General features: G+C 37.1%; 1 protein-coding gene across 1 annotated transcript in view; it reads right to left on the bottom strand.

Moving 5' to 3' along the window:
* Window positions 1-6,423: 6,423 nt before the first annotated feature.
* The window catches only part of LOC135767141 (CD48 antigen-like), a 30,603-nt gene continuing 11,086 nt past the window's right edge, over window positions 6,424-25,940 (bottom strand). The window contains exons 2-3 of the mRNA XM_065276772.2: window positions 8,974-9,285; window positions 6,424-8,266 (exon numbers count right to left, since the gene is read on the bottom strand). Coding sequence (XP_065132844.1) covers window positions 7,896-8,266; window positions 8,974-9,285 — 683 coding nt within the window. The 3' untranslated portion in view covers window positions 6,424-7,895. The remainder of the gene's footprint in view (window positions 8,267-8,973; window positions 9,286-25,940) is intronic.

The following is a 25,940-nucleotide window of genomic DNA, read 5'->3' on the forward strand; positions in this document are numbered from 1 at the left end:
AATGTGTTAAATAGGATAACACAAAACACTGTTAAATTTACACATCTCTTAGTGTACTACTGTATGTGACTTGTAATAAACTTTCTATATCAAACGAACACTAAAAACTGCAGTTGTTAAACATATATTGAACTGGCTTATAGATTGACTTAGTTTTGCTTTATAAGAATGACAGCAAAGAGAAATGACAAGCCATTAATATTTATAATTTTTTTAATTTCTATGTAAGTATTGAAGTCCTGAAGTTGAAGTTGTGTTTGTGAGCTGTTCCAGAAAGAGGGCGTGAAACCAAAAAAGCTTTTGGTTTACTTCAGTCTGATCTTTATCAACAGTCATGATGAACACATTAAGGTTTGTGACGTTGATCTACTGTATTGTATGTAACAGTGGTCCAGATATCTTCTGTCATCTTATGAATGTGGGTCTTACAACAAATAAAATAAAACAGATGTTAGTGTATTACTGAAGAGTGATGATGCATTACTGTTTAGTAAAATAATGTTTAATAATATTAGTAGATATTTAATGACACTACTGGAAACAAGCAACAAACACTTTATCTGTAACACTGAAACATTTTAATTTTGAAATGTACAAATTTAGAGACCATGACAGTGTGTATTATCTAATGTTAGCTGTCAGAAGAAAATAATCCCAAGCTGTCACTGGAGTTTAAAAAAGTCCTAATATCTACCATTTAGGTACAGATATGTATACATTTGGCACCAATATGTAACTTTGCGGTACTAATCTGCACTCTATGGTTACCAATGTGTACCTCTGAGGTACTGATATGAACTTTTTTGGTGTGATGTGTACTTTTTGAAAGGGTACCACCCCTGTGATGGCTATATAGGGAGCACTTTTTGAAAAACAATTCTGACAGTACAAGAAATTATATGAATCTTACCTCAACATCATCATAGTCTATATTAGCATCCTTCTGAACACCTGAGAAATATAAAATAGAATTACTTTACACGTTACAGCTTGGAAACATTGGAAACATTATTATGATTGTATGACTTGCACGAAAAAACTGCCTTTTCTGTCCCTGCAGGTACCTTTTTGTACCTTTATGGGTATACAACACATTGACATGTTGTACATTTTGGGGTACAATATTATACCCCAGGACATATTGTGTAAAATTGTTAAATTAGTAATTCTCGTCTCCTGTGTCTGGTAACGCGTGACATCCTTTGTATCGTTAGAACCCCAGTCATGTTTTTGAATGGTCGTGCATCATTCCCCCTCAGTTTCCCCTGTGACTGGAGAAATACAGATTTCAGTGTTGCACTTCCTTCTTTCAATGATGTAAAAATTGTCATTTTGCGTCGTTGAAAAAAGGAACTGCTGTACTTTTGTCGAGGGTCAAAGACTACAGACACTCATTCCTCATTTTTCCATGGTAGGGCTATGGGTGGGACACACTCACGTTAAACACCTATTACAGATCAGTGGGTGGGACTTGCGAAAACACGAACATCCACAAAAAGAAATGATCAGCCACCATCTTTCTGCTAGGCTAAGCTAACAGACGTTGTGGAGCGAGCCAAACTTCATGTTACAATAATAGCGGAAGGTAATCGATATAATATGGAAGAGGGTGATTTCGCAAGCGTGATGCTCTAATCTAACTTTGCGATACTAATCTGCACTCTATGGTGTGGTGAGGAACAGCCAAAGCCTGGAGGGATAAACGGACATCTGACTATAAAGTGAGTGTTTCTATATTCTTTGTTTTACTAACGTGGCATTTATGTACATTATAGCATATCTGAGCGGTGTTCCAATTAATAGGAGTGGCTTGCAGAGCTGTGCATAGTGTTGCATTGTGGGAGTTGTAGTTTTCCATACAAATGTTCCCAAAAGTCACGTTCTGTCTTTTCTCTGTAAAATAGGCACAAAATTCTAAATTCATGTTACATTTTGACTACAAATATGATCAACTTTCAATAAAGATGAATGTTTCTACAGATGAAATGGCCCTTTAAGGTATACAATAGGTCCTGTTGAATGCTTGAATCTGATGAACATTCTTAGGTGTGCAATTATTTTCTGGGAAACGCATGGCAAACATAGTTGCAGGCAGCTCTCTTGACCGCATTACAATTACATATCACTTCGCATAGTTAACTGTAATAAAGGACTAAGGGACTGATCACACCAAAAGCGTTTATGGCAGGTGCAGGCGCCTTTTTGAATGATATTCTATAGGCAGGGAGCATTTGCCGAGCACCTTGCGTTTTTTGCCGCCGGCCGCAGCACGCGCCTTTGAAGGAACGCTGAGAGCAGAGAAGCGCCCGACGTCATTCGCGTCTTTCCATTGTCCAATCGAATGAGGGGAGAGGCGGGCCTTACGTTGTGGTGAGGGAAGTTTACAGTTGCTTTGAAGAACCGGACTACACTCACTCACTCTCTGCTGCGTGTTTGTGCACCTCTCACCCTCAAACAAGGTCAGAGCAAGCGTCCCCTTTTTAAAGTTTCTGCTAATATAACAGTTAACAGCAAAAGAGCGCCCACGCTTCAATATTTGATTGACAAGACAGCTGACTCGGTGGTTGCCTAGCAATATAAAAAGCAGCACTGCACTGCTCTTAAAAAAAAAGGCAGTGCAACGCGCCTTGCGTTTCCAAGGAGGGTTTAAACCGCTTTTGGTGTGATTAGCCCCTAACACAACCATTATGACAGATGATTTTCCGAGGCAGTAACAGCACTGTTGCTCCCGCTCTCTTTGTAATAACTTCATGAATAACTGCATTAGAATGCTATCAACGGCTCAAGCCTCCATTGACAGCTGTAAAATGAAGTTTTGGAACAAGCAAAAGAGCTGCTGGATGAGACGTGGAAGAAATCGTCTTACTCACAATAGCGATTTAAGTACAAAAACCGGACGAATCCCTTTAAATATATCATGTGAAATAATTGACTTTGGGCCGTTGAATTATTGAAAAACAATGCACACCTGACGTAACCCGACGTGTAACATTACCACCTTGGGTGTGCATTATTTTTCTAATAATTCAACAGCCCGTCGTCAATTATTTCTTACCCCCAAAAGGTACAATATTTCAGTGTATTGTATACCCATCAAAGAAAAAAATTCACCTTTGATGGTACCACCCAGAGGTGGGACAAAGTCATTGTTATGCAAGTCACAAGTAAGTCTCAAGTCTTTGCTTTCGAATCCCAAGTCAAGTCGAGTCAAAGATGAGGCAAGTCCAGAGTCGAGTCACAAGTCAAAGCCAACAAGTCTCTAGTCGAGTCCAAAGTCCTACCATTTTAGTTTCGAGTCATTTTAAGTCCTCTTACCACAGAAATAAAATGTGTGCTGTGGACAGGTGGAGGGAGGCCCCTATATTGCATTGCATTTGCAAAAGATCAAATTGGCCAAAAGTCTGTCAGTCATTTGTGCGCGATAGGGACGCAGAATGATGCCACCATGGCTGAAAACTCACTCCACTGGAACACTAGAAGCAAGCACTGCTAAGACTTGTATGGCTACTTGAAAGAGTGAAGGAAGAGTGCCCAGAACAAAAGGGCATTCTGTCCTTCTGCCATGTCAATGTAGTGACTTAGCTGCAGTGGTGTAGTCTAGATTTTTGTTTTCCCTCTCACCCTTATGCTCACTCGTCCTAGCCCATAAGCACCACCACACTCACAGATGCATACAGTATGGATCTTCATGTAACTAAGAGCATTCTGAAAGTGTACTCATGAACACATAAACTGAATGTGTTATCAACATGTCAGTTTATTATAAGAAAAAAAGACTTTAACAGCCAATGGGTTTACAGCTGGGGAAACTGGACTGATTTTTAGACTGGTTTAGTGTTAATTAACATCTAACTCAGAGCCAAAAGTTACTCAACTGTTAATTAAAATTAAATAAACTGTTTACAATCTTCAATCTGTGGCTAACACATGCATTGAAGGAGAAAAAAATATCCACTCTTTCAATAGATATTATCTGACAACTATTGATAGCATTACCATGTGTAATTTAAAGGGGCCATGACATGAAAATCTGACTTTTTCCATGTTTAAGTGCTATGATTGGGTCCCTAGTGATGCTATCAACCTACAAAATTTGAAAAAGATCAACCCAGTAACTTAGTTTTGGTAAACCATTCTCTACAAGCACATGAAAAAATAGGTCGTTGAAATTTGGCTCTCCTTATGATGTCATAAGGAGCTCTTATTATAATAATCCAACCCCTTAATCCAACCACAGCACTGCCATTTAGTGCAGAGAGAAAATAATTCACAGAACAATTGAGTTTCAATTTCAACAAACCACCATCATTGTGATCAGTGTTTGCACTTGATCTGCACATTGTGCATTTTAGAGGACACACCCAAAACGCCACATTTTTGCACACACCTACAAAGTGGCAATTTTAACATGCTATAATAAATTATTTATATGGTATTTTGAGCTAAAACTTCACACATGTGCTCTGGGGACACCAAAGATGTATTTGACATCTTAAAAAAGTCCTGTGACATGGGCCCTTTAATGGTGTAAATGTTTTTAATTAATACACATTTAAGATGACCATGAAGTAAGTCGAATTTGCAAACTGTAGTCATTGATATAAAAAGCTTATTTGCATATAATACAAGCATTGTCTAAAAATGAAAATAGGCTTTTACTTAATTATTATTACAAGATTATCATATTGCCTAATATTAGACACCCAAACCAAACAGAAGTTTAAGATCATATACATCTTGAACGTAGATATTAACACAGAGAAGGAAGTTTAACACTGTGAAGCACAAGCAAACATGCAGCTAAAACCATCAGGATATATTATCATGGGCTTATTTTATTGCATTTGGAGCCTTACCTCCAGATAAAGTAATAAACTGGACTGATGATTTAAATGTTGTTTACTCACATGTTCGTTGTTAACTCTCCAGATTTAATGTTGCAGCACTGCTCCACACGTTCACTTCTCCATATGGACTGTTTGTTTACAGTGTCGCGTGAGCAGCTACACTCCAGGTTCGACTTCATTTGGCGCTAAGCAGACCTCTTGGTGATGTCAAAGTACCGCGAGAGCGATTCAAAGCAGATTTCTCCATGTGATAACTGGAATCGCTCTCGTGGTACTTTGCTGTCACTCGCCTGTGGGTTCTTGTGGTGCCACACCAGTCTGCTCCAGTCACTTTCGCGCTGCTATTGTAATTTGATTTCATACGCCGATCGGATCGCGCAGTACGGCAGGAAGTCAAACACCAAATATATAGCCTAATATGTATATGCATCAACCCGCTAAAGTAGCAAGTGTAGCATGCTAATGGTCAGTGCTTCACATCTAAATTATATGACTAAAAGTTTGAAATGTCACAAAACCATGCTGTTACGCATCCTCACACTATTTTTAGTGGGTATACGGACAGGGACGTGCACAGGGGGGTTGCTCAGGTTGCCCGGGCAACTGCCCATATGCCCTTTTCGACTCAAGTTGCCCTTCCGAGGTGGAAATTTTTTTTTACTTTTACTTCGTTTACACTATGCAGCGTTCCTTCGTTACTGTATTTTAATTAATTACGAAATTTGTATTTTATTTTTAAATTGCTATCTTGTGTTTCTGGCGCATTCGCGAATTAATGACTCGTTTGAGTCGATTCCTTACAAAGTTTTGCAAATAAACGAGTCTTTTGAATCGATTCTTTACAAAGCGAATGGGCCAAACATTTAAATTGATTCGCGAATCAGTTTGAATGAATTGTTCAGATCGCTGCAAAAACAGAATCGTCCGAAGCTGTTTTACTCGTAACCTATGTAGAAACACGCAGAATATAACTATTTTTGGGTGACGTGGAAATGAATTTACCAATCTTTTAACTAAAAGCAAAACTTCACACATGTACCCACGCGACCTGTTCGTCGTCAGACACAGTTAAACGCGTGCAACCTCCAGAAGCATAGTAGCACAGATTGAAGAAAATCCATCGATGATTGACATCTGATTCGCTGTATACTGTACTGTATATGATGTAAGTGATTCTCACAAAACACACATGACATGACAACGTAAGAAAACATGAGTTTTGTCTAAAATAATTTTTATGTAAGTGTAAACTGTCAATGTCCTCAGACCATCTTAGGAAATTTCTAACTTTATACATATGCAAAACTGTTGTCAGCTTACTTGTCTGATATTTCAGCTATAAGCTACATCAACATTGAGACTAGAGTTAATTTGTTAATTTGAAATGCTTGTCTATTCTGTGTTTGTATTCTTTTTTCTGTACTGTTTGTGTATGTTGCAGTTTTACACATACTGTAGAAGTGCCCTTCATAAGTATTCTTCTGTTTGTTGTGGAGTCAAGAAATGTCTAAACATTAAAAGATGAACATGAGACAAATGTACAGAATCTGTCATATTATTTTTTTTTAATGGTCACTGAGCTGTGTCCTGATTGTTTACACATGAAAAGCATAAAATGTGTAGGATCAGTTTGATTCACTTATGTGCATTTGTGTACAACATACATAAGTCAGCATTTAATGCTGTTGTTCTTTGTTGTTAAAGCATGTATGTGTTGAAACATAAACAAAGGTTAATAAAATGTGACATTCTAAACTTCTGACATACTGATACTTATCTTACCAATTTCTGGTCTCCACAGCAAACAGAAAAATCTTGTCTTTACAGTTCTGATACTTATGGAGGGCACTGTATTGTGTGTGTGTGTGTGTGTGTGTGTGTGTGTGTGTGTGTGTGTGTGTGTGTGTGTGTGTGTGTGTTTGTGTGTAACTCGCTTCTTGAGTATTATTTTCATTGCATACTTTTTACTTCTACTTGAGTAATTATTTATTTAGTTACTTGTACTTTTACTTGAGTAAAGTTTTTGGCTACTCTTTCCACCTCTGTTAAAATCTTCATGAATCTAGGCTGAGTTTGCCACGTTTAAGCCTAAATAATCAGACAGATAGCAGCTAGCTACAGCTTGCAGACAAGCAGCCTAGGCTACAATTTTTTTGGTAGGCATTAGGCAAACATGTTTGCTGATTTTAATAAAGACCCTGTTATTCTCAATCCTTCATATAGGCCGTGTTTAAAAAAATATTTAGGGGGGGGGTGCCCTTTATTTAGGTCAGAGCAACTGCCCCTAAAAATTCCTGTGCACGTCCCTGTATACGGAATTCCTTGACAAATCCTAGTGGGTATAAGGCGTGTACCTGCGTATCACCTCATAGACTACACCACTGCTGAGCTGTACTGCTGGTACGGTCCCAATATCCAAACCAACATGGGACTACAGTGATTGGCTGTCGTGCAGGCAGCGCACGTGCTCTCTGCACGCAGGTGGTGCAAATTTTTTTTCATGTGAAGTAGCAAGTCTACTCGAGTCAAAAGGCGCAAGTCCAAGGGAAGTCACGAGTCATTGATGTTAAGGTCCAAGTCGAGTTGCAATTCTTTGTACATTTTGTCGAGTCGAGTCTGAAGTCATCAAATTAATGACTCGAGTCTGACTCGAGTCCAAGTCACATGACTCGAGTCCACACCTCTGGGTCCACCCCAGCGACAGAAAAGAGTACAGTTTTGTATCTTTTTTCTGACAGTGTGCATTTGAGGACTGAGGGGATTTCTCTCAGCTAAACTCATGTAACACAAACTAAACACTTACTGTACAATATTACAATATTTTAGTTTCTGAAAAGAATACATACCTTTTTTATTCCTGCAGCAACAGTAAAGGACCAAACCACAAAACACAATCACTCCAGCAACAAGAACAAGCATCACAATACTGAACACACTATACATTTGTCTGGGGGGGAGTAGATTGTGTCCTTCAATCCCTACTAGAGATTATTAAATAAAAAACTGCAGTCATCAGTCTATTCTTCTTCAGAAAATATAGTTTTAAGATTAGTAAATCAAGAAGAAAGCTTTGTTTTGTGAGACACATGAATAGCAGATAATCTGTGTATATTTGATTGTGTCTGTGGTTTTTGATGATGGGCCAGCAGATAAATATTTACCTTTACAAAGCTGTGTAATGTCTATTCTGTCTGTTTTCCAGCTGATATGGTTGCTATGGTTACAGATGATGGCTTCATTACTACAGATCAGGATGAGAGTGAACTTCTCATTTGATGTCACTTTCTCTGGAGAGCAGTTATCATTATTATAAATGGAGTTAAGTGTGAGGTCATGAGCTCTACATGTGAAGTTTACAGTACAGGAGTCACTGCTGGACCAGTTAGAGATGACAGTCAGCTCAGGAGTCTTCACTGCGTCTGAAACATATTTACTTTAGTTTTACAACATTCTGATAAGAACTGTAGTTTGGGTAATGAATCATTGACGATGGGCCGTTGAATTATTTGAAAATAATGCACACATAAGGTGGTTATTGCACTGTGGGTGTTTATTGTTTTCTAATAATGTAAAGGACCAGAGTCAATGATTCCTCTTATACCACAGTTAACACAGACATTGCTCTAGTGGTTACTTTAAGACAGGTCAGGTGTGCGTTTTACAGAAAAATAATCAACACCAATTAAACTTTTTTTTATCAAAATAAAGCATGCAACAGCCCGTGGTATAAATGATTTTAACAGTACACCTTACATTTAAAACAATGTTTTGTTTAAAAAATTGTTTTTTTTTTTACACTAATATGACTACATATCATTTGAAAGCTTTGAGAGTTTAGTTTTTATATTTCACCCATTTTGCCAAAAGAATAATGTAGTGAGAGTATTTTTGAAAACGGTCACTGATCCACATGTGGGCCATTTGTTGGAGTGGGACAGACACAATGTTTCACCATTATAATAGTTTTGTGTTATTTTTGTGTAATTTTTATAATTTCAAACAGAGTTTTGTTGATCAGTTATCAGTTTCAAATTGCAAGCCCACTGCCATGCTTCTGCGGTCTTAAAGAAAGGCCCAAACAAATGCAGTAACATTAAATCACAACAGACTCTCTATACTCACTCACCTATAACAGATACTCTGTGTTCAGCAACATCTCTATTTGTTGTTCCAGTTATTTTTGCTGTATAAACTCCACTGTCTGTCTTCTTCATGTTCTTCAGTGTTAGAGAGAAACTTTCATTATTAAACTCCACTCTGTCCTTGTAGGAAGGGTAATCTTGTACTGCTTTAAATTTATTATAATATTTCACTATAGTTTGTGATTTTTCATTCTGCCAGTATATATCATCAAACTTATCAGGTAGTTTATCTCTCTGTATATTCAGTTCAACAGAAGCTCCTGTCTTCACAAACACAGTGTCTTCAGTACTGAACCCTGATGTAAGAGAGGAATACAGATGAATAAATGTTGGTTTCATTAACCCTCATGTGTTGTTGGGGATGTTTTCATCCACTACAGAGTTTTTTTTACTCTTAATTTGGCCGTAACTTTCTCTCTGTTTTAGCAAATTGAATGATTTTTGGTGACAAATCTTATATTTACATATATTTTAAGAAAATGCTTTGAATTTTTTTTAAAACTCAACGATATACCGTGGGCAAATTTACTACCCTTTCGTGTTGTTAGTGGATGAAAACATCCACTAAATTCAACGGCTGTAAAAATTTATCAGATGAATATTTTTTCCAAATTTTTTTTCATAAATCTGTTAATCAACCTCAGTACTGATCAAAACTACCAAATCTTCACAAAAATTCCATGATTTTAACCCTTTAATTGCCAAGTTTATAAGGTGTGTCACTGATTTGGGGAAAAAACACACACAAAATGACAGATTTTCAATATAAAAAGTGATTGTAAACTGGATTTTTGTTTACCTTTTTCAGAGTCTTGAACATGTCTAAGATCGGTAAAAACATTGGCTTTGAAACATTTGTAGTTTTTGTGTAGCATCAGTTTTAATTTTTTTCTCCCTCATTTATTGTTATTGGCTGTTTTTGCCCCATTGACTTCCATTATAACCACATTTTTTGATTGCAGAGCTATGACACCTTTTTATGATGCATTTTTGAATGTTGGATTTTTTTCCTTTTGCTAAGAGGTCAAATTTGTAATTTTTACAGTTTATCACCATGTGGCACTATTAACCCTTTAGTAGCCCTGTGCAAAAACAAAGCTTAATTTCTGACTTGTACATTGAGTTATATGGAGTGTAACTCCATAATAAAAGCATATTATTGTGTGCGTGTGTGTGTGTGTGTGTGTGTGTGTGTGTGTGTGTGTGTACCTGGTAATTATCACGTTGTGGGGACCAATTGTCCCCACAAAGATAGGAATACCAGTGTCTTTGTGACCTTGTGGGGACATTTTGATGTCCCCATGAGGAAACAAGTTTATAAATCAAACAAAATGATGTTTCCTGAAAATGTGAAGTAGGAGAAGGGTTTTTGTGATGGTTGGGGTTAGGGAAATTTTCTGTAAAAACCTTCTCTGCATCGGATTTATGAACATCATTTATTATGAACACAAAAACAACTTCAAATAAATTGAACAATGAAGCAAGAGTAGAGGATGGATGGAGAACTAAACAATCAAACTAACTTTTAGTGTGTATGTGTGTATGTGTGTGTGTGTGTTCAGTATTTCCAGCAGGACTTGCAGCATATCACTTGGTGCTCTCTGCAAGTGTGTCCACCACAACAGATACAAGTGCTGACATGTTTGTTCTTTGCACCAATTGCATGTTCCCCTCTTCACTCCTGAGCTGCTGGTGCTGCTGGTGTCTGTGGGTTTGTGTCTAGAGAGACAGCTGCAGGAGACTGAATCTCTCTCACCAGTGCAGTAGCAAGTGGTGTGCGAGGGTGATGCTCTCTCCTCAATATTGCTGCAGAGATTTTCCCAGGTCTTCTAGGAAAGCCTTCTCCTAAACAGCTTTTCACCTCCCTCGTGCATGAGTTGCTGTCCCTCCAGACAAACTTGCAGAGAGCACCAAGTGATATGCTGCAAGCCCTGTTGGAATGACTAAACACTTATGTGTTCATAATAATGATGTTCATAAATCTAATGTCTAATGCAGAGAAGATTTTTACAGAATATATTTTTTTCATGCACATACACACACATACGCACACATACGCACACACACACACACACACACACACACACACACACACACACACACACACACACACATACGCGCACACACACACACACGCACGCACGCACACACACACACACAAATATGCTTTTATTATGGAGTTATACTCCAGAAAACACAATGTACAAGCCAGAAATTAAGCTTTGTTTTTGCACAGGGCTACTAAAGGGTTAATAGTGCCACATGGTGATCAACAGTAAAAATGACTAATTTGACCTCTTAGCAAAAGGAAAAAACACCAACATTCAAAAATGCATGATAAAAAGGTGTCATAGCTCTGCAATCAAAAAATGTGGTTATAATGGAAGTCAATGGGGCAAAAACAGCCAATAACAATAAATGAGGGAGAACATTTTTTTAACTGATGCTGCACAAAAACTAAAAATGCTTCAAAGCCAATGTTTTTACCAATCTTTGGCATGCCCAAGACTGTGAAAAAGGTTTAAAAAAATCCAGTTTACAATCACATTTTATATTGAAATTCGGTCATTTTGTGTGTGTTTTTTCCCCAAATCAGTGACACCACTTATAAACTTGGCAATTAAAGAGTTAAAATCATTGAATTTTTGTGAAGATTTGGTAGTTTTGATCAGTACTGAGGCTGATTAACAGATTTATGTAAAAAAATTTGAAAAAAATATTAATCCGATACATTTTTATAGCCGTTGAATTTAGTGGATGTTTTCATCCACTAACAACACGAAAGGGTAGTAAATTTGAACAATGCACAAGGGTTAAGCTTTACAAGTTTTACACAAGCTTAAATTAAATATAACATGGATTAAAATAGTTACAATGTTTCATTCTCTGCTTGGTTCAGTTCCCTTTCAAATGGCAAAGTTTTAAAATGTGCCAAAATTTGTTAATAAAACTCACGTGAGATTAAAGTGTCATTTTATTGGTTAGAATGCACTTGAGTATGCAAAGCATATATAGCTCTATTCAGGGTGGATTCCACTTGAAAGTGATCATCGCCCTGTTCCCTTTGAAGATTAAAACTCTTAATGTATATATTCTAGGGGGAGTTGCCCAATTGTGTCTCATATTGTGACTGATTAACTGTATACTTGGTGAACAATAAGTAGTAGAACTAGAAGAAACTTAATTTCTCTATATCCAGAGTCAGTGTTTATGTGGCGTCCCCTTCTCGAAGTGCCCTTCAGAGGGGAAAATATCCCTTTATGTATAAACTTTAGAGGAAGTTGCACAATTGTGTATCATGGTGTGGCCAAATTCACTTGGCAAATAGAGCAATGAAATAAAACGTCATTTTCTTTTTATTTAAAGTGACTGTTTTTGTGATGTACTCTTCCTGTAGTACCCATCAAGGGGGCATAAACACCATTTGGACTTCACCCTAAATGTCAAAACAAGTGAAAGAAGGTAGTAGTTACTGTTTGAACTGAGCGCTGACCATCAAAGAAAACATCAAGTTACGGTTTGCGTCTTCAGCTAAATGCTTCAGCATGTGAGTATTTAGTTATATCTTAGTCGTAGTCTGTTTAATGTTTTGAAGAGTTTGTTGTTAGTTTTGTTAAGTTTAGTGTTGTATTTTCCTTGTCTTGTTTTGCTCCCTCGTGGGTTTTGTTTTCCTTTTTTCCCCTGTTATGTTAATAAATTCCTTTCGTTGTCACGTCTGCATTTGGGTTCGTTTCTTGTTAAAATCCCTCACACCCTTTAAAGTATTTTTGAAAAAAGTTGACCTTTATTCGTTTCTTTAGCCCTATTTCTTTAATTTTCTCTTTTTCTCCCAAGTATCTACAACGTTTGATTAGTCCCGATGTAGTCTGTGTTTAAAATTTAAAGGGACAGTTCACTCAAAATGTAAAGTACTGAAATTGTTATCAAATGTTTTGACAATCAAAATACATTGTAATACATAATAAACTTCTAAACACAGCTACAACTAATACATTTAGTAATAAAATTACGCAGCGAGGGCGCCCTAAATAAAATTCTCCTTAGTGCCCCATAAAGGCATGGGCTGGCATTGTGCATATTTTGGGGGATTCTGCTCATTGTAATCTGTCAGATAACAGCTGCAAGTTTATTGTTTTGTTTTTTGTAGCTGTCCTTATATTGTTTAATGATTTTAATAGCAGCACTGTTACACTGAGTGATTAAAGCTCATCTTCTCAAGATACTCACTAAACTCCTTGTAAATTGTGTGAAGTATGTATTTGCAAAACACACTGCTTGTACCCTTACCCATCATATTCAGCCTGGTTTGTTTGTCCATTAGGTCAGATTGCTTTCTCACCACAGGCTAATCACTTTGTTTGCATTTGGGGTGAGATATTTGTACACAATCCTTTAAACTTTACAAAACTCATTGCTTTTAAAGTATTTTTCCTCAAATTTTTACTAGTCATTGCTCATATTATGACTATTTTTCTCATTTTCTGGTTTGTTTTACTGGAAGCATACATACAGTTCAAATAAACTTCCATATTTTCTGCGAACAAAAACAACAAAACAGTACAAAATTATAGTTTCTTCTGAAGTTATAAAAAAAGTTTCAGGTCAAAATACTCAAAAGATAATTTATTATAACATGTCCAAAATGCCCCTATTTGGGTACAGTAGGAGCAAAAAAAAGCGCTGTTTTCATGTTTGTACCTTTTAATGCAAATTCACTTAACACTTTTGGTTAAAAATATATCTGATTCAGAATTTTATACAGAATTTACAGAAACAGCGCAGTTTACCTTTACTTCCTACATGCACAGTATTCACTGAGAAATAAAATAGGTTTATACTAGTTTACTTTATTGAATATTTAAGTTACATGACTTGATGAATTTCTATAAGAAGGCAGATTTTTGACCGCTTCTTATTGAAAAACTAAAATGTTAACGGTCATTTGTCAACAACTCACATATAAACAGGAACCTGCTTTCACTTTACAAGAACATGGAAACTACGTTATTATGCACTGCAAAATTATTTTAACAAACCTCATTATAGATAAAAAAAAATGGAAACAAACATGGACATTTAATTATTTCATATAATACATACCATAGCAATATATGATAAGTGGTGTAAACACTGCTGAATATCGCCATCAGTGTTATGATAATCTTTAACAATATTTAGTTTATTAACATGTCTTTAGTCATTAATTAAATAAAGTTTATTACCTGTGTTAAAGGTGAGCGATAAAGAAAGCAAAATACTGAAGATCACCCATTCTATCAAACAGAAATGAACTGAAATGTCTGATTCTGTCAGTAGATCAGGAAGTGTTCAACTCAATTCACAACTTGACCAAAAACTGTCAGACTCTGCTTCCTGTATGCAAGTGGTTTAGACAGCTACTTACCAGTTGAGACAGCATTGATGTGCACAGACCTCTGCTGGGGCATAAACTGATGTAAATAAACCATTGGGTGACATAAATTTTGTGTTTTGCAAAGTATGCTTTTTCAAATGTATATATTTAAGAGAAAACAATGAAGCATTTCAAAAGTTTTAAAGGCTTTTATTGGCCATAGAGAACCTGTGGTCAGACCTCAAAATGTCAGTCGACAAGCAAAAAAACACAAACTGTGATCATTAATAAATCAAGAATGGATCGCCATCAGTTAAGATCTGGCCCAGAAGTTGAGATCCAGCCTGCAAGAGCAAACTACAGAGGTGATGAAGAAGAAAGGTCTTTACACTTTAAATATTGACTCTTTGAATATATTGAATGTTTTTGCAATTTTATTGTCAGAGTCCAGCGATATGAGGAATTTAAAAGCATGTAGCTGCTTTCATTATGTGTGCTTGTTCATCAGATAGACAATAAAACAGCCACAGTTTAACTGTATAACATTTTAAACAAATGATAACACATCGAACAATAGCATAGTCTTTTTTACAAACAAACCTTACAAAAACTACTGGTGTGCATCTTGAGACAAAACAATTACACTGATATGTGTTAAGAAACTTTACAGTACAATAAGGTTCATTAGTTAACATTAGTTAATGTATTAACTAACATGAACAAACCATGAGCAATACATTTGTTACAGTATTTATTCATCTTTGTTAATTTTAGTTAATAGTAATAAAGTTTTTAATTGTTTTTTGATGTTAGTTCACAGTGCATTAACTAATGTAAACAAGATTTTAATAAAGTATTAGTAATTGTTGAAATTAATATTAATAAAGATGAATAAATGTTTTATAAGTGCAGTTCATTATTAGTTTGTGTTAACTAATGTAGTTAACTAATGTTAACTAATGAACCTTAATGTATAGGGTTACAAAGATGTTTTTAAATGAAGGCAACTCAAACATGCATTTCAGTCTGGGACTAGTCTTAAGCCCTACTGCACCATTATGTCAAAAATCAGTTTTTATCCAACAGCTTCAGTAATGGGGGTATTAATTTATTAGTAAAGCTTTATTAGTATGATCTATGATTTTCAAAAACAAATTCCCACAACCAATAATTTTATTTGTAATAATAAGAATATTTGTTATAAACAAAAGTCCCATTTTTTAAAACTGATTTAGGAATGGGATCAGTCGGTTCAATCACTTATTTAATCAAGATGTTTACTTACTGTCAGGATCTTGTCTTGTATTACATCTAGTTCATTGTGACAGGGTTCTGACAGTAACATGTTTTGTGTGTGAACAATTGGCTATGAATTATTTATTATCAGGTCACGTGTTTTAATTGTCCTGTCACTTTTTACCCGATCCCTTACCTGTTATGATTTTCACCTGTTCCCCTCATTAGTTCTCTTATTTAAAGTCCTTTGCTGAGTCCCAATTCGCCTACTTATACTACGACCTAAAAGTATGTACTGTTTTTGTGAGGAAAGCGTAGATACTTTTGAGTGTGTAGCAAAAGAGTATGCACGTTCTGGGACATACTTTGATGACGTCATGCAACGTGAACGAAAACGTGGTTGCCTAGTTACGCACACCACGACTGTTAACAATACTTCATTCATTCTTATAACTTATGTCCAATATAATTTTATTTACTATTACCATCTTTTTTAAAATGTGTTCGATCCAAATTGAGGAATGAAGCAGACCGTCATCGTAGAACCAAACACAGGTCGTTTGTGAGGCGGCTGGTTCTGACGTTCATGTGCAATGTATGTAACGAAAGCTACTTATTTTAAAGTCAAAATATTTAAAGTTTGTAGTATAACTATTGTTTAACGTATTTTATACTTAATTTTATACTTTTGTATATAACTCAAAAATATCTAGATTAAAATGAATCATGCTTTTACTATAGTAAAAGTGTAGCAACCATGTTTCTTTTGTTGGACATTTGTACAGCTACAGTATTACTACAAATACACAAGAGGGTCCGTGTGGTTAAGCTCCTCCCTCCCGCACGCAATGGGTTGTGGGCAATATTAGCCATTAGAGTGTGGATTGATCTGCACTTCGAATTCTAAACGGAAATAGTAGACCGTCCGGGTATCTTTGGGATACTCATTTCAACATACTATGATTTGGGACGTACTGATTCTAGTTTCTCATACTGTTTAGGACGGATAGTATGCAAATTGGGACTCAGCACATGACTTGTGTCTGTGCCCGTTGTACATCTTGCTGTAAGTTGTTAGTCCAGTGTATTCCTAGTCTAGTCTGTTTTTGTTAATTGTAAGTTCTTATTTATTTTATGTCAAGTTTAGTGTTGATCGTGTCTTGTTTTGCCCCCTCGTGGGTTTTGTTTTCCCTTTTGTTAATAAAGTTCCTGTTTTGTTCATCCCCTGTCTGCATTGGGTTCATCTGCCCCCAAATCCTCACACTTACTTACCAAGAATCTCTCCCTTGTTTCAATATTTCTGCTACTCCAAAACAGTATGCCATTGTATTTGGTGTTATCCCTAGTGGTGTCATTATATTATTTAGGGGCAACAACTGTATTTTTAAATAATAATAAAAATATGAATTCTCTTTTTTCTAATGACTGTTTCCACTTCTCTTGCTGTCCTATGGAACAGATTAGTGGAAAATATTTTATGTAAGCTTGTATCATTACATCAGCTTGGAATATGAAGCACTATTGGTGTCATGATTTCGGTCTTCCCGGCTGCTGGGTTTTTGTTTCCCTGTGTTTTGTGTTCTGTTTTGACAGCTTCACACGTGCGCGTCTCTCACATGGGTGTCATCAGTGTGATTTCATTCACGTGTGTCACTTCACAGCTGCCCCTCATTTTGATGCCCAATCGGTTTGCTATTTAATCCCTGCGTGTTTTGTGTCTCGTTGCAAGTTCGTCTTTGTATGTGCTCGCCAGTTTCTAGCCCCGTCTAGATTCCAGTCCTGTCGTGTCGTGTGTATTTATCTAGTCTGTTGATTGCTTTTTCCAGTTTACTCTGTGCTCTCTGCTGATCGTGAAGATTTGGATTACCGTCTCTGATTTCATCTGATGTCTTCTGCATTTACCATCGCACTAAAAAAGACTGCCTTTCTCTCCATCTCCGTGCAGAGGAATCCCACGCGGCTTTGCCGCTGCCCAGCTGGGCGGTGCTTCGCCTCAGGAGCTGTCCAGCTTCTCTCTGTCCAGCACTCAGCACCACTAACGCTCTCGCTCTCTCTGCCCGCCACAGGATCATTTCTCACCCGCCGTCTGCCGAGTGTGGTGTTGTGCTCAGACGTGTTGTGGATTTATCTTTCCCAGTGTGTATTCTCATTTCTCACCTGCCGTCTGCTGAAGTGTGGCTTGTGCCCTGACGTGTGTGGATCTCTCCCTGTTCCAGTGTGATTATCTCCTCTCACCCGCCGTCTGCCTCGGTGTGGCCTTTATGCCCAGACTTGTCGTGGATATTGACTTTCATTAATAAACATTTTCTGATTATCTGCACTGGGATCTCTCTGTGTTTTCTCTGCCTAACAATTGGCTTTGTGACTGATTGCGTCAATCTCTTATGTCCTGTTTATGTTTCAATTAGACAAGCAAAAACTGACATAAATTAATCGTGCAAATAGGGTCCCTTGTTAAATGTCTGTGTAACCCCATCATCCCACAAGGGGATGAGGAGAACATTAAAATTAAGGGCAATTACTACAGTGTGTTTCTTTGCAAAAAATGAAAAGGTTTATTTTACAGCATTCAGAAGTCGCATCACAGACAATCAAACATGGCAAAAGATCAAACAAACAAAAAAGAGAAAAAACTACCTTGTAACCACTACAATACACAAGGGGTTCAATCCCATCCAATTGTTATTACTCTGCAATTAAGTGCACACTCAAATTACAAATAAAACAAAAACCTGTTTAATCTGCACTCCACACCAAAAGTAAATCACCTCAAACCACTACAAGTTGTTTCCACCCACATTAACAGAGTACACCATATATGAGGTAAAGGAAACCCAACGGTCATTAGTTGGTCCAAGATAAATAAAACAAGAAAAACAAATAACAAAACACACTCTCCACAATAAATCACTTTGCCACTTCAAAATACAAGACCCAATTCAACATTTAAAGTGATCTCTCAAGCAACCATTAAGCCATCAATTCTTTCAATAACAGTAAATGGCAATCATGCATCATCTGTAAAAAGACAAAGAAAATACAAATTTATGATTGCCCTATACCGGCCATTCCCAAACTGTGGTCCCCAGACCACTAGTGGTCCGTGAGGGTACTGCAGGTGGTCAGTGTAAAGGCAAAATAAGAATCTGTATATTTTAATATACAAACTCGTTCATATTTTGGGTGAACGTGAACTGAACGTACTGTATTGCTGTCTAATGAACGTAACTGTGAACTCGTTTATTCTGGTGCCTGTGAACGGCCCGCTCTCTCAGTTTAACGTCGTTCAATAGGGTGCCAGATTTTTATATTCTTCCAAGCGAAAATCCGACTAAAGGCCTTAATGTATAGCGGAAAAAACACCCAATCTGGCAACACCGCCACCACTCGGTGTTCACCAGTCACGCTGCATGCATTGCGTCATCAAAACAACACAGACGCTGCTGAAATTCCTGCCACGGCACTCAAATAGTTTAACATTAAATAACATCATATTTGTCTTAAATCGTTAACGATTAACATAGGCTGCTAACGCATATTCTGGATCTTGAAATAAACTTTGACTAAGCTCACGCTATTTAACGTGCACGTTGTCATACACGCAATACCTCGCAGCGCTTCTCGCCCGGGGTGCGACCCCCACCCGACTAGCCTTTCAAGGTATGTACAAGCAAATACAAAATTTAAAAGACAGTCAATGCTAATGTAAACCCTGGTTGGATAAGTATCTAAAGTTGGATATGAAGATGAAATCTGACACATTTAGCTTCAGTGTTAAAACTGATCAAATAATTGCTGTCTGTGTTGGTTCTATATGGGCTATAATGGCAATCGTTTAAAAAAATTATAATTAGTTCATGTAGAAAGTGAACTTTCCCAACACTGAGAATATGTATATAAATAATACTGATATAAGGTTAAGAAACCTGTTGTACTGATGTGATAACCAGTTATAGTTTTAGTGCTAGTAAGACTATAGATGTGCACAAGGGCGTAGGTTTGATTCTGGCATTGGTGGGGACATAAATAAAATGGTTGCATTGCAAAAACTGTTTATCACCGTTTACTTGACACAAACAACAGACAACTCAGTATGCACTTTACTCAGTAACATCTGACTCGCCACCCCCGGCCATCCCAAATTTATAATAAACAATTCGTTATGTCCTAGAGCCTAATAAACAGTAACTGTTTAAGTCTTTGTCAAAAAAAAAGAAAATCACATTGTAAGATATAACCATATTTACTTTATAACAATGAAGAATATGCAATTAATATTTAATTCTTAATTTAAATTTGCCAAAAAAATCCCAGTGTTGAAGATGGTATGTATAGACCCTTTGCACGTGACGTCACGGTCTACTCGCGCGAATTATGGACGCCATGACGGACGGCGGAAGTGCTATATTGTAGACGGACGGCAAGCCGAACAAGTACGTGTTTGTGTTCGTTAGGGTCATAAAATGGTTATTTCGTGTTGCTATGATGAACCTACCATTACAGAAAAGTGGCATAAATACATTATTTTTACATGAATGTTATTGTTTAATGCTGCAGTGACACCATAAATCATAGCTGCTAACTCCCACGCATCGCAATTGACCCCATTCTCACGCCACACATCCATTTTCACGATGTAAGTAGCTAAACCAGTGCTCGCAGTACTGACACTTTTATATTTTAGCATACCTTCACTGTCTTTTGCGTGCCACCACTTCTCATGTTGCTGGTACTTTGCTGCAAAGAGTCAAAGAGCATTTCACTTTATGTGGCGCTGCGCAGGAAGTTCGGCAGCGAGGACATCAGAGTACCGCGAGAGCAAGTCGAAATGTTACAAAAGGGTCCGCCTTTACCTTTGCTCTCGCGTTACTCTGATGTCATACGCCGATCAGTCAGCTCCGCACCAGTCGAACACACAAAGCGTCAAGGTCTGGATGAAAAGCAGAGACCTGCCCGGATTCCACGCACGCAGATACCCTCAGAAAACAGCAATTTTAAGCAACCATCACTCGCGTGTGCATGTTTGCAAGCAGTACAAGCCTGCGTGATGTTTGCGGTGACAGGTTTTAATAAAAAAAGTCAATTGATATTTGACATCTATAAACAATAATATATACGAAATATAATTATATGGTCTTGACATACACATTATCTGTTGCTTTAGTTTAATATAAACTACTCATTTGGTTTATTTGATTTTGACAGTCCCTCTATCACAAATCATCACTTTACGCTTCTCTTTCTCAGTGGATAAACTGAATCAAAGCTGCTGTTATCTGCAGTTATACATTTTACAGAGACCAGTAGCCCATTCATTAGATTTTATCAGAAGAAAAGCATAATAGAAATGTATAAAATAATAGTAAAGACTCTAATCTCAGGCATTTAAACTCAGTAAAAGCTTTTATTTCAATTTAATTTCTAAAATATGATTCGATTTGTAGGCTACTGTGAACCATTTTACCGCAGTCTTTTCCAACTATTTAACACAGAAATAGCTAAAATCCACACTATTATCAATTGGCAAATGGTTAGGACTCAGAAGTTGGCAGCTCTGCAGACTTTTAAAAGCCTTAAGATCAGCACCAGTGTATGGGGATATCCCCTTTACCACATAGTGGTACAAATCATGCGGGCTGAAGTCGGGCAGATTCGGCGATTTAATGAGGTCCGTGAAAATTGAAGGAGGAAGAAGGTAAGGGTCGGTATCCAGTCCCGCTATCTCTAACTTCTCTAAATAGCGCTTTTTGTGAGGACCTACCAAATGCCCTACCTCGACCGATAACGGCACAACAACTTCCTTAATATAAGAAGCCATGTATTTTAGTGTAATATATATTTAAACTGTTTAAAACTAATCAAAAATCCCGCTCGTCTATTACTAATCAACCTAGTGCGCCAGTGATTTTGCCGTCCAGCATGGCGTCGTCACGTGGTCTAGGTCACGTGTTTGCAAAGGGCTGTTTCCTGAACAACGTTTATTAACGTTTCTGTAGTTCACATTAAATCTTCTTTTCATTAACAGACAGTTAATCAGTGTGAAAAAAATAATTTTAAGTTTAAAATGCAACCTTACATTATGTCTACATCTGTGCAAGTAATGACCACAGTGCAGTAATGTAAAGTATTCAGCAATCATGACATGAATTCATGTTTTTACCATGTTGGGGTTATTTTCTTTCATGGATTAGGGACCCCCTAAATAACCTTGCTACCCCATTTATAAAAGGTTGACAAAAGTTTGCAACTCCTCAGGTTAACATGGGATTGTCGTGTATTGGTGAAAATACTTTCCTTGAATCATTATGTGACACAACTTGTTCCGTATTTTGTGAATGAAACAGTTACAGTGGGTATAATAATACTTTCTTCCTCACTTACCTGTAGCCCGAATAATCACGCGCGTCTTGTTGAGTGAACTTTGGCGCGTTGTACAAAGTGAAACCATTGTATTACACGTAGCGAGTAAAGACAAGCCCATAAAGTGATGTGATTTAGAGAGGCGGGACTCAAGAAATGCTAATCCAACCATATTAGCAATAAGATTAGAGAGGCGGGACTAAAGAAATGCAAAGCCAATCATATTAGCGATGTGAGTTACGGAGGCGGGCATTGCAGAGAACGAAAGCTGTTAACCGTTTGTGTACCACATAGAGCGTCATTTTTACAGAACGGGATTGCAAAAGATTTCTAGTCTCATTTAAATGATTCCTGAAAAAATATAATAAGTAACAAATAGAAAACACAAGAATAAGAAGGACATTAGTGGTTATATATAAATACAGATTAATTGTTTGGTCGAAATTATTGCTAGGGACAATTCAGTCTTCCCTGAATATTGCTAGGGACATGTCCCTAGCGTCCCACCCTAAATCTACGCCCATGGATGTGCAGATATATTTTATAATAAGTATTATGAGGTGGTCCGCGAAAATTCTTGATTACAAATAGTGGTCCACACACACAAAAAGTTTGAAAACCCCTGCCCTATACCATATTTACCAAACATTAAAAACACAAATTACAGTATAAAAAGCTTAAAACCAATTCTCTCCACCAAACATTTGCTCCATTAGTCATTGAAAAGTGCTTGGTCCATTCCAAAGGCCAAAAGACATCCGGAAAAATTCAAAGAGTCCAAAAGGAGTACAGAAGGCAGTCTTGGTGCAATCAGCTTCAGCCACTGGCACTTGATTGTAGCCACTTGCTAAATCTAATGCAAAAAAAAAAACATTTTGCCCCAGTCAATGCATCTAATGACTCCTCAATGCGAGGAAGAGGATAAGTGTCCTTTCGAGTTTATGCATTAAGCTGGCGATAGTCTACGCACATTCTTAAGGAACCATCCTTTTCTTTACCAGCACAATTGTAGATTAATATGGACTACAACTCTCCTTGATGACCTGGCTCTCCAAAAGCTGCTTAATGTGAGTTTTCACTGCTTCCAACTGACTAGCGGGAATTGGCAGAGGTGGAATGTAACGAATTACATTTACTCCCGGTACTGTAATTGAGTAGTTTTTTTGTGTACTTTTACTTTTTTGAGTAGTTTTTAAAATCTGTACTTTTACTTTTACTTAAGTATGTTTTATTTAAAGTATTGTATTTCGCTATATTTAAATCATATCCGTTACTGAGTAAAAAACATTTAAAAAAGCAAGGTGATAAAGACACGCAACAGATGATTGATGGGCGGGGGAACGCGCAAAAAGAACCATGGAGACGGACAAAGCAGGCGCACGCTAATGCAGACCCGCCTCAGTTCAAATCTTATGAAAGAAACCCCTGGTCATATTTAAGCGACCACTTTCCACTGACGCGAAGCGAGGGTTTCTTTCATATGAAAGGTATGATTCATGCTTTTGCCGACCGGGTTTTAACCGCTCATTTGCACGACGCGTTTTTAATAACATGCGCATTATCTTCCGAGGTCTAGTAGCTTCGCGTCAAGTCAAACACAACTTAAGAACGTCCTCGAGAATGCGCAGGTCATTACACATTGCAGATAGAGCGAGAGAGAGAGAGAGAGAGAGAGAGAGAAAGAAGAATAAAGGTCTGACATCAGGTACCCAGGTCAGGGAAGCTAGAAGACAATAAATGTGACAAAAGTATATAGCCATGGCACTCATCTCATTATATGCTCATTTAAACTATATATAGTTTAATAAAATAATGTATGTTACCAGCAATACATAAATTACAACCTTACTATAGTGATTGTATTTACTAGCTGCTGACCTCATATTATTTTTGCTTTAAAAGTGCATAACTCACATGTAAAAATCATTAAACATTTCCATAAATGTTTCTTAGTTTAAAAAAGCTTTTTATTTCATTAACTTTTTGTTATTGCACTTTAATTGTAAAGATATTCCTACAATTAAATATTTATATTTCTATACTAGAATCCTCCACCTCTCCCCGCTGTAAAAAAAGTAACTTTTACTCTGAGTAAAGTTAAAATGACTTTTTACTTTTACTTGAGTAGATTTTTAGACAAGTAACTATACTTTTACTTAAGTAAAATATTATTAAAGTAACTTTACTTTTAATTGAGTACAATATTTTATTACTTTTTCCACCTCTGGGAATTGGTGATGACGCTGATGCAATGGAACTGTTATGAAGTGTGAAGGACGAACCCAAATGCAGACACCAGTGGATGAACAAAAGACTTTATATATAATAAACAGAAAATAATACCCACGAGGGGGCAAAACAACATACAAGATACAATACAGAGGATAAGATAACTAAACAGGACAAGAACTATACTACACTTAAACACTAAACAATGAACAAGACTAAATACATTAAACTCTACTAGACAAGACCTTTTAACCCTCTGGGGTCTAAGGGGTTTTTAGGGCCCTGGGGAAGTTTTGACATGCACTGACATTTGTGCTTTTTTCAGTTGCTTGAAAACATATTAATGGCAAAAGTCTCATAACACTGTGTTCATCACAAACTGGGCTACAATATCATATAATCAACATGTATGTACATGTTTGTATTTTTGAGAGAAAAATGTTTATGCGTGGTTTTTGAAAAAGCAAAATTTTTAAGTCACTGATATAACACCACAAAACTCATTCTAAACATGTTTTCCCAAGACTTTTCAAAATAGGATCTAGTAGTCTAGAGTTTTTTCTTCAAAATGATGTGAAAATCATATGGCCTACTCAATCACATAAAGCAATACATTGATTTACAATTTCTAAGACACTTTTGCTTGGGAAAGGCTGTATGCGTGGAGGCGGGAAAGCTCCTGAATAATCAGTGATTGACAGCTGAGAGACAAAAGAGTTGAATAATGAGCCACATAATGAGCCTTGTGGGGATGTTCAACAGGAATGTAACTTCCTCAGTAGTAAAACCATGATAAGGTTTACTTTTCAATATAATGTAAACACACACACACACATTATATATATATTTCTATTGAAATATTTTCTATTAATATCACAAGTATAAGTTACCTTTTAAAAACCATAGTAGCCTAATCATGGTAAAGGTACTGTTTGGCCATCATAAAGTGAACACAGGGTTTGTGTTTGGTTGGCCAGCGAGAGGTTTACTTTTGTGCAGTAAAAAGCTCAAAAGAACAACTGCCTATCGTTGTCTGGACTCCTATTTGTGTTTTTGTAATCATTATAGTAGAAACACAACCAGGGACACGCGTGATAAACTTATCAATGTTTGTTTACAGCCGCCGCCATTACATTACCTCACGTGTTGATCATGAATGCAAACGTGTGCACATGCGAGTGATCCTGTGTTTAATAAAATTGCTGTGCGGAGATATGCGCTTAGACGCAACTAAAAAAGGATTGTACTGTTTGCAATCGCGTATTTTATAAGAATACCAAAAAGCGCGTAGAGTTTCCTGAATCGCGTGTTTGTGTATGTGCGTTCCCGTCACCTCAGCTGTTTGACGGAAGACAAAGAAAACACTCGCGTCTGGAGAAACTGACACACATCCGCAAGTAAATAAGGATTTAGATGTCGGACATCGATCCGGTCACACTGACGAAGCACACACACTCGCGTCTGTCTGGAGATATAGGCGCAAGTAAACAAGTATGTGATGTGTGCAATCGCATCTTTTATAATGATACCGCAAAGCGCTTCAAATATGAGGCATTGTGTGTTTGTGTGTGCGTTTGGACGTCAATCGAGTCACACTCGCGTCTGGAGATAACTTTAGTTACAGTCACGAGTAAACAAGTAGATGTCATGTTTCCAGCACTCGGATTAAAACTTAACACAGCAGTGAATGGCTGCAGAGACGGAATGTCCATTGACTGTGGGGTTGACTAATGAATATGGATGATCTCTGCTCTTTTCTTCAATGGAGCGGGG

The sequence above is a fragment of the Paramisgurnus dabryanus genome, chromosome 6 (genome assembly GCF_030506205.2).
Source record: "Paramisgurnus dabryanus chromosome 6, PD_genome_1.1, whole genome shotgun sequence".
Taxonomy (NCBI): domain Eukaryota; kingdom Metazoa; phylum Chordata; class Actinopteri; order Cypriniformes; family Cobitidae; genus Paramisgurnus; species Paramisgurnus dabryanus.